Source organism: Hydra vulgaris, chromosome 01, assembly GCF_038396675.1.
Source record: "Hydra vulgaris chromosome 01, alternate assembly HydraT2T_AEP".
NCBI classification, from domain to species: Eukaryota; Metazoa; Cnidaria; class Hydrozoa; order Anthoathecata; family Hydridae; genus Hydra; species Hydra vulgaris.
Window position 1 is genome coordinate 43,077,851 of NC_088920.1, and position 10,166 is coordinate 43,088,016.

The 10,166-nt window shown below is 26.0% G+C and overlaps 1 protein-coding gene across 4 annotated transcripts in view; it reads left to right on the top strand.

The window, feature by feature from the left end:
* Positions 1-9,894, top strand: part of LOC100206699 (ubiquitin carboxyl-terminal hydrolase 9X) — a 111,152-nt gene extending 101,258 nt beyond the window's left edge. For all 4 annotated transcript variants that reach the window (XM_065788244.1, XM_065788245.1, XM_065788246.1 and 1 more), the window contains 9 exons: positions 166-260; positions 2,690-2,753; positions 2,858-2,917; positions 5,013-5,121; positions 5,769-5,877; positions 6,067-6,160; positions 6,332-6,399; positions 7,345-7,411; positions 9,304-9,894. In XM_065788244.1, the coding sequence (XP_065644316.1) occupies positions 166-260; positions 2,690-2,753; positions 2,858-2,917; positions 5,013-5,121; positions 5,769-5,877; positions 6,067-6,160; positions 6,332-6,399; positions 7,345-7,411; positions 9,304-9,522 (885 nt within the window). In that variant the 3' untranslated portion in view covers positions 9,523-9,894. The remainder of the gene's footprint in view (positions 1-165; positions 261-2,689; positions 2,754-2,857; positions 2,918-5,012; positions 5,122-5,768; positions 5,878-6,066; positions 6,161-6,331; positions 6,400-7,344; positions 7,412-9,303) is intronic.
* The last annotated feature ends 272 nt before the right edge of the window (positions 9,895-10,166 follow it).

The window sequence follows — 10,166 nt, forward strand, 5'->3', positions numbered from 1 at the left end:
GATTTTAACATTTAGAAGAAATCTATAATTAATTGTTTTATCTTTTAAATGACCAATAAAAGTGCTTAAATGTTTAATTAAAAATGAACTCTGTGTGTGTCTATGTATGCAATGTCACATATTACAATATATTCTTATAAAGATATGTTTAAAAAATATTTTTAGGGAGAACAATGTAAACCTAATCCATACTTAGACTCTATGGCTACCACTCCAATTATGGAAATACCCTCTGATGTTGAAGGCATGATTTACACAAGGCAAATTTTAATTTTTTTCACACATATATGGAAACTTGCATGCACACATACATACACACATACATACATACATACATACATACATACATACATACATACATACATACATACATACATACAATTCATACATTAATGCATACATAGTAGGATAATATGTAGAGAAAAATTTTTAATTTGTATTTAAGTACATTTTTATTTATATGTATTTTATAAATGTTTTTGCATTATTAATTTCATTTTTTTAACAATATTTTATAATTTGATGTTTTCAATTATTAGAATTGTTTATATAACCATGAATTAATACAGTTACAACACCTAGATTTTTAAAAGTTTTCCCTTCCAATCTTCTACATAAATATGTCTTTGAAGAATCAATTTTTATAACAGTAAAGTTATGATTTTGCAGACACCTGAAATAATCTCTTTTATCACCATAAGGTGATTAAAGAGCTTACTCCAAATGTTGCAGTAAAGTCACCATTTAATTTAATTTTTCTTGTCTCATTTTTTCTTCTTTATAAGCTTGTGTAAGTTTGTGCATAATGTTTTCAGTCTTAAGTTCAAAGAAAGATTCAGCATAAATATATAAAAAATACAGAAAGAAAAAAGCTAAATATGACTAAATCAAAAATTTGTTATGGTATTTTAACCCATTGACTGCGCCGAAAAAATATTTTGCTGTGCAAAGAAATTAAAAGATGTTTAGAAAAATTCAATTAAAAAAAAAAAAATTTAGAAATTTAGAAATTACTCAAACCATTTATAAATTACTTAAAATAATATTTTAGCGCTATCATAGTTTTGAAGATTACTTTAAAAGGAACGATTGTGACTAAGCACACTGAAAGAGGATATTTTATTGAAGATTACTTTAAAAGGTACAATTGTGACTAAGCCCACCGAAAGGGAATATTTTATTGAAGATTACTTTAAAAGGTACGATTGTGACTAAGCACACTGAAAGGGAATATTTTATTGAAGATTACTTTAAAAGGTACGATTGTGACTAAGCACACTGAAGGGGGGGGGGGGACTTATTCAAACTTTGATATTTTACTCAAATATTAAAGTTTGAATAAGTTGAATACTTTGATTGACTGCAGTAAAGTTTGATTCATTAAAAACTAACTTTCTAGGCAACCATTAACTGAAGTAAATCATTTGTTTGTTTGTTTTTTTAATATGTAATAACCAAATCATAATAGTGCAAAGAGTATATGGATATACTTTTGGGTGTGTTACTGATGTTACCATCAATAACAGATCAATATTATTGATCAAGTTTAGGTCAAAATCATTTATTTTTCAATAACAATACTAACTGCTCTATCGGAAGACATTATAGCATTTATTCTAAACATTTCAAGACCATAATAAAATTTGTCTGAACAGCGTACATTAATCAAAAAAAATACCTTCTAGTTCTACCTGAAGTCCACACATCAAGAAATATTCAAAAAATTTAGTTATTTTTAGCATATTTTTAATAGTTTATGCGACACAATGGTCACAAAAAGTGACCAATGGAGCCATCAAGTTACGTAGACCTAAGAGATGTGAAAATAAAGATAGATTGTAGATGGTGTCATTAAATAAAAAATAAAAATCATAAGAAAATATAAAATGTGTGGCAAGACTTTTGTGAAGTAGAAAAACGAAGAATAGACGATAAGGGGGCATGGGAAGAAACAACTAACGCTTTAGTCACTCTGAGTGTTGAACATATGCAACAAAGAACAAATACTTGATATACTGGTTTTAGAAACTGTTAATGTCTACAGGTGTGATGGTGTAGTCATTAGTATGTACCGTTTGGTTGTCTTGTAAGGTCTCGTTATTTTTTTATTCACTTTCAAATAGGGTGATTAGAAAGCTAAACACACTCACTCCTTGCGCTTATGGGCTAGCACATCAGAGGCAGACGTAAAACCTACAGAATGGATTTCAATTGATCGAATGCACACATTAGTCACCGTAGGTCACAAGCCATCGCTCTTAGCCAAAAAAGCTACTGCCTCGTGCTGATGTGGAATGATGTGCTATGGAGTGAAATTTTAGATCCGAGCACATAGTCAGCGAGCGCTGATCCTACGTGCATTGTGGAGCTTCCAAATGAGCGTGTGCGTGAGTGTCAGCGTAGTCATTAGGTTATTGAGCACCGTAACCACATCCAGCGGGATAGCCTAATGTCCGTTTTATCGTTGTGGTGTACATTGCAAAAAGTCGGGGCTCACCAGCCACAAAGAATAAATTTGTTTGTTTATGCGACACAATGGTCGCAAAAAGTATTATTTTTAGCATATTTTTAATATCATGTTTCTTAATAAAAATTGTTTTGTAATACTAGAATAAAGTAAATATTTTATTTTTCAAAACTAAATCATTTTGTACACATTTTAAAACAGAGATCATTTAAACTTTTTTAGCAATTGCATCAAAAAGTTTTTAGAAGAAAGTAATAATTCAGAAGATACAATTCAACTAATTAAGGTATCAATTTAAATTATTTGTGCATCAGATTTTATTTTACTAGGTACATCAGATTTTTCTTTGAATTTTATTTATAAAAGATAATTTTTTGTTTTACTTAACAGTTTTTGAGTTGGGAATGTTTGAGCTTTTCTCTTATTGCGTTATCAGAGGTTTTATTCTCAGTAAGTATTCCTGAGTATTTTACTGTTGTTTTTATTACTGCTGGTTATACTTACTAAGTATTTAAAAAGTTGTTTCTTGTTATTATTCCTGGTTATACTAAGTATTTAAAAAATTGTTTCTTCTTTTATTGCTGGTTAAACTTACTTAGTATTTAAAAAGTTATTTCTCATTATAGTTACTGGTTATACTTACTAAGTATTTAAAAAAGTTTTGGTTGTTTATATATTTATATACTAAATATTTATCAGTTTAATAGTTTTTAGCTTTTTAGATCAATGGTTTTTTTGAGTTATTTAAAAAAATTTGATATTTTTAATTTATTTTATTATTTCATTACTTATTTCATCATTAACAGTTTATTCACTTATAAATCTGATCTTTTTGTATTTTTCTCTTTCAACTGTCACTAAATGTATATTACATGTTTGCATGTATATTTTTTTTTGCTTTCACATATTATATTGTATTATTATGTTATATCATTTGTTGTTTTGTTGTATACATAGTGTGTCCCAAAAATAACCGAACTTCATATTTAAATCATATAACATGCAGCGCCATCCATTGATAATTTGCAGCATGAAAAAGATACATTCATCCTCTTTCAAACGCACCTACATTCATGTAAATCGGATGACAGATGTGAAAGTTACAGCCATTTCAATAAAAGAAAAACACATCCTAATGTTACAAAACTTAACTCAAGATTTGGGTAAGAGAAAGGTATGTGCGCGTTTTGTTCCACATGAATTAAATGACCAAAAAATCGCTCGTGCAAGCAAAGACATTGTTGAAACTGTTGAAAACGATCCAGACTTTCTTGATTCGATCATAACTGGTGATGAGTCATGGTGCTTTAAATATGACCCTGAAACTAAGCGTCAATCTGCTGAATGGAAGTCCAAAGGCGAGCCAAAACCAAAAAAATTGCGTTTCCAGAAGTCTGGAATCAAGACAATCTTGATTACTTTTTATGATTCGAAGGGTATTGTCCACAAGGAATTTGTTCCAAAGGTCGAACTGTTAATGGAGAATACTATTTAGGCGTTTTAGATCGTTTGTGGAAAAGAGTTTGTTGTGTTAGACCTGAATATCCAGCAGGAAAACAACTGTTTTTATTGCACGACAATGCACCGCCTCACAAGACCAAAAAAGTGAACGAGTTTTTGATGAAAAAATGGATTTCTCTCATCAACCACCCTCCATATTTGCCTGATCTATCACCATGTGACTATTTTCTATTTCCAAAACTGAAAACCAAGATGAAAGGAGCATTTTATGATGATATCCCAGCCATTCAAGCAGCTGTAACCGAGATGCTGAAGAACATTCCTATAAATGACAAAAAAATCTATGCATGCACTGGTTGATTGCACACGTTGTATTGAGCCTGATGAAACCTATTTTGAATAAATAATAACTTTCAATGATGATATAATGTTATAATGTGTGTTTTATTTTATATCCAAAAAGTTCAGTTATTTTTGGGACACACCGTGTATATTGCATTTTTTTATGTTTATATTGTATTATGTTAAATTGTGTGTTTTATATATTGTATTACGTTAAATTGTGTGTTTTATATATTTTATTAAGTTATATTATGTGTTAAAATAAATAAAGTTAGTTAAATCGAAGATTAAACTATGAAACAAAATTAAGGGCTGTTTTTTTTTAATTTTTTGTGTGTCAGTTCTTAACAATATAGGTATGAAAGGTATTTAGTTCTTTAAATGTTAAATTTGAAATTTTAGAAATTTTTTTTTAATGATTTTGTTTTTGTTTTTTTCGTTTTCTTTTTTTTTTTTTTTATTCAAATTAAAAAAAATGTATATTTTTCTAAAAGATTTTACAAATGATTTAATAATAAGATTATCAATTTTTATGTTGATAAAACTTTTCAAATGTTGAAAAAACTTCACAAATGTTGACCTATAAAAGGGGATTTTTTTAAACTTATTGTTATTATTTTTTATTTTTTTTTGAGATTTACAAAGTTAACCTTACGCTGACTATGCATTTTATGTTAGGTTTTATTATTTATGTTTTCTGTCAATAAAATAAAGTAAAAAAAAAAATTTTTTTTTTTTTAAGATTTCATATGCTTACACATATGAACTTCGTCCTTTTCTTGACATTCTTTTACATTTGCTACTCATGAATGACTCTTGGCAGGAGCAAAGACTCAAATCAGCTTTTAATGGTAATTTTTTTTTTTAAGCCATGCTATTTTATAAATTACTTTATAGTCAATTTTATCTAAATTTATCCAGGTTCAGAAAAGAACATTTTACTAGGTTGAAAAAAATACTTTTTTTTTAAAAAAAAAAAAATCATGGGGTTTTTTGAAGGGGAAGAAAAAAAAAACAGTTTTAGTTTTTTAAGGAGTTTAAAAAAAAAAATAGTTTTTTTTTTTGAACTCCTTTTACTTTAAATAAGTCACATTTTGTTAAACATTTTTACTTGAGTAAATTATGTTTTCTATAATTCATTAATCAATACAACATTTAATGTTCTGCATATAAAAACAAGCTTTGCTGCTTTTTCTACTCCCATCTTGAAATGAACAAGACCAAAAGTTTAAATTTTAAGTAAATTACATAATTTATAATTGGGATGCATTAATTTAATTAATTACCTTCAAAAGGTTGTTGATTTTTTATTGACTAAATAGTTGTGGTTTGCATTTCTCTAGATGTTCATGCATCCTTTTATATATATATATATATATATATATATATATATATATATATATATATATATATATATATATATATATATATATATATATATATATATATATTCTCAGAATTACTTTTGTATTCTTATGTTATGTTTGATTTATTCTAGGAGTATCAGATGATCGTGAAGGACTATTTGATACAATTCAACGATCAAAATCACATAGCCATAAACGAGGTTACCAGTGTATCAAAGCTATTGTCCAACTTATTCAAAAGTAATTTTTTGTGTACAGTTGTTATCCTTATCTTATATTATTTGTATCAGCTTTTATGTTTTATAACTGTTGGGAGTGAATTGCATTTAATAATTGGTCAATTGTTAAATTTTTTGTTATTAAAAAAGGTTGCAATAACAATTTGATTTCAAATTAATTGTTTCATTATAATTTTTATTTGTGTTTCAGTTGTGAATTAGCTCATCAAATATTAATGAAATCAGAAGAGTTAAAAGGGAAATGGAAAAGTGCAATAATTTGGTTGGGGGAAGAGTTAGATAGGGTATTAACATATTTTGTTGTTGTTGTTGCTGTTGTTATTTTTGCCATTAAAGTGACATAAAACTTTTTTCATAACGTAAAATAAATTTTTTACTTTCAATATGAAGTTTCATCTTTTTTTTTAAATTTTTATCTTTTTTTTGTTTTAAATAATTTAAAAACTCTGTTTAAGCGGGCACCATCAGCATACAATTACAATAATTGGAGTCCACCAACTGCATCTAATGAAAATTCAAATGGGTATTTTTTTGATTTGCTTTTAATTTTAGTATTAATTAAATAACTTTATACTAAAAATATATATTTTTCCCGGTTAAACAGGGAAGTCTATTTTTAGTATAAAGTTTTCTATTAAGCTTGTCAAAACTCTTAGAGCTTCTCATGGTTTTTTAAGGAGAGAAAAAAAGTGTGAAAAAATCTTTTGTCTACAAATATTTTAAAATAAAATAAAAAGACAAATGCCTTTTCTTTTTATTTATTTATTTTTATACGGTGAGCCAAATTTCATTTAAATGCAAAATTTTGAAATAAAATAGTACAAATTTTTTAGCTAACTTTGTCTTGATAACTTGATTAAAGTTATCAATTTTATGATTAAATAATTTTATGATTTCTGATTAAAAAATTTTGATTAAAAATTAATTAAATTTTATTTTATGATATGTTTATATACAGTTATTCAGTATTCAACTTTTCAATGGTTTATCAAAAATCTATTTTTAAGAAAATGAGATTTCTGGTTATGTGACCTGTTTAATGTCTAAATTTGAAATTTCTTGTGATTCAAATGTCTTTTTTTATTGACTATTGTACTTAAACCTTATACCTTTTTTATTAAAAAAAATGTCATAAGGTTTGAGTTGAAGTTATCTTAAATATTTTATATATTTATATTGTTGGGGATAGCGTAACTAGCATTGGCTATTATATTTGGATATTATTAATTTTAACAACAAATGTATATTGTTGACATTACAAAAAACATGAATAATACTCTTTATACTAAAATGAAACCAAAATATGTTGAAATAAAAAAAATTTTTAATTTTAAACTTTTCCAGTAAAAAAAAGGTACTGTAGATACGCGGTATTATCCAATGCCAGTTACGCGGTTTTGCACTATCCCCGACGATATAGTTGTATATAAATTAAGATATCTTATATAAATATCTCATATAAATTTAGATATTTTTTGGAAAGATCTCAAAGCGCAAGATTTACATATGCAAAAGCTCGTGAGCTTTTTGATGAGGTAATATTGTTTTATATACACACATATGTGTGTATGTGTGTGTGTGTGTGTGTATGTGTGTGTGTGTGTGTATATATATATATATATATATATATATATATATATATATATATATATATATATATATATATATATATATATATATATATATATATATATGTATGTATGTATGTATGTATGTATGTATGTATATATATATATATATATATATATATATATATATATATATATATATATATATATATATATATATATATAAAATAGTCACCATGTTTGAACAAAGAAACATTTTTTTTAATAGAAAGGCTACTAAGAAAAATGAAATTTTTATTAATTAGATTTAAGACTCTTTTTTTTTTTAAATTCTTATTTGAAAGGCTAATGGTGACAGTTTTTGCAAAAAATTGCAAATGGAAACAAATAACATATTGAAGTAAGTTAATATCAAGTGAAGTGAACCCTTAGTTTTAATTACAGTCTGAATTTGTTTAAGAACACAAGCAACTAATTTTTGGTTTTCCTCAGGTGTAATTTTGTACCAAACCTCTTGTACACGAGCCCAAATTTCATCCTTATTTTTAAGTGGAGTGGGTAAAATGTCGACCAGTTGTTTAACTATTGCCTATAAATTTTCAATTAGGTTAAGATTAGGGCTTTGTGCTGGTCAGTTAACGACTTTTATAATCTTCTCAAGAAGGAATTTAATGGTGTTATCAGCCTTATGCTTGGGGTCATTGTCTTGCATGAGCATTTTGTTGCATACAGTCCTACCCCATTTTTCGAAGTGACTTGAAATATCCAATCTTAAGGATGTTGATATAGTCTTCAGCGTTCATTATTCTATAAATTTTCACCAATTCATTGTTTCCACGAACACAGAAAAATCCCCAAAACAAGAGTTTTCCTCCTCCATTTTAACGGTTGGTGTAAAATCTTGAGCACCTCATGGTGAAGGCTTTCTCCAAGTATATCTTATACCATCTGATCCAAAGATGTTAATTTTACTTTCATCTGTCCAAATCTAGTCATAAATGTCATCAAAAGTCTTGTTTGCATAAAGTTAAGCATAATTTAAACAAGCTTGGCAGTGACAAGAAACCAATTCTTTTGAGCTCTTAATTGACTGTCTGAACTGAAGCACGAGTCCTATAGCTGTTATTCATTAAATTTGTAACATCCTTTGCAGTTTTAGACTCTCTAGAAGCAATTAGACAACCGATTGTTCTTTGATCTTTATGTGTAAAAATTTTCTTTCAACGACTTTTAGCCTTTTACTTGTAAACCATTGCACAATTTAATTTTATACAAGAGATTATTCTAAACTCAGCCGTGATTTCACAATTTTTCAGATTTAGGCTTTGCCACAATATTTTTTTCTAGTTCAAGAATTATTTTCTTTGTGATAAAAATAACAATATTTTTTGTTTTGTAAACAAAAATCTAACTTTAAATTATGCTTAATCATTAAAAATCTTCGGAAAGTTGGTAACTCAATAATATTAGTCATATAGCTATTAATTTATGTTGTATGCGTAATTAACTGGACAATTATGTCAATTGCTTTCATTTGCTACAATATTGTCAGCATTAGTTCTTTACATAAAAATTTTAATTCAGTATCATCTAAACTTTATTAAAAGCCATTTTTTCAGTTAGCTAATAATTAAATCCAATTAATAACACTAAAATTTCATTTTTCTTTGCAACTTTTCTATTCAAACATGGTGAAAATTTTGTAACATACTATATATATATACATATATATATAGTATGTTACATATATATATATATATATATATATATATATATATATATATATATATATATATATATGTATGTATATATATACATATATATATATTTTGGAATTATAAATTTATGATTTGTCTTAGAGTGAAGAGGAAGAACCTGAAAATGAAGTTCCTGAAAATGAAGTTCCTGAACATCTTCCTAAGCAATATAATGATGAGTTTTCAGATAATCATCGACCATTGCATTACTGTGGTTCTGAGAGTGATGCCATTCAAGTTCCAAAATTATCATCAGATAGTGTAGTACATTTAGATATATCAAATGATGCTTCTTTAAATGATGATGAGTCAGATAGCTAACAGTGAAAAATCTATACAGTTATTTCTGTATTTATTTTGTATCAACTGTTTGTTTTGTATTATCTAACTGGTTTGTAGTTTTATGACATTCAAAAGCAAATCAGTAAAAAGCACTGATCGTAGTAGATTGAAGTAGAAAAGACTTGAAAAGAGAATCTCATATTTATATCTATATTATTCTAAAAAATTTATTAAACTGTATATAAAGCGCTTAATGATGAATTCTCATTTTTTATTCCAAAAATAAGTAATTTCTTCATTAAATAAATTTTTGTCTAATATTCTATTGCATTTTGTAATCTTTGCTGTTGAATTTTTTAGTTGTAGCTTTTTATAAATTCAGTTGCTTAAAAAATAAATATAATTGACCAAGTTGTAAAATTTTCTTAGTTTATATTAGTAGAGGAAGAAATAAAGTATTAGAAATCATATATATATATATATATATATATATATATATATATATATATATATATATATATATATATATATATATATATATATATATATATATATATATATATATATATATATATAGTTGATCATTATTTCAAATGGTTTATGAGTTTATCATGCAGACAAAGTTTTTTTTCTTTTTTAAACATATTTTTAAAAAATTCTTAGAGTTTAAAAAAAGTAATCTG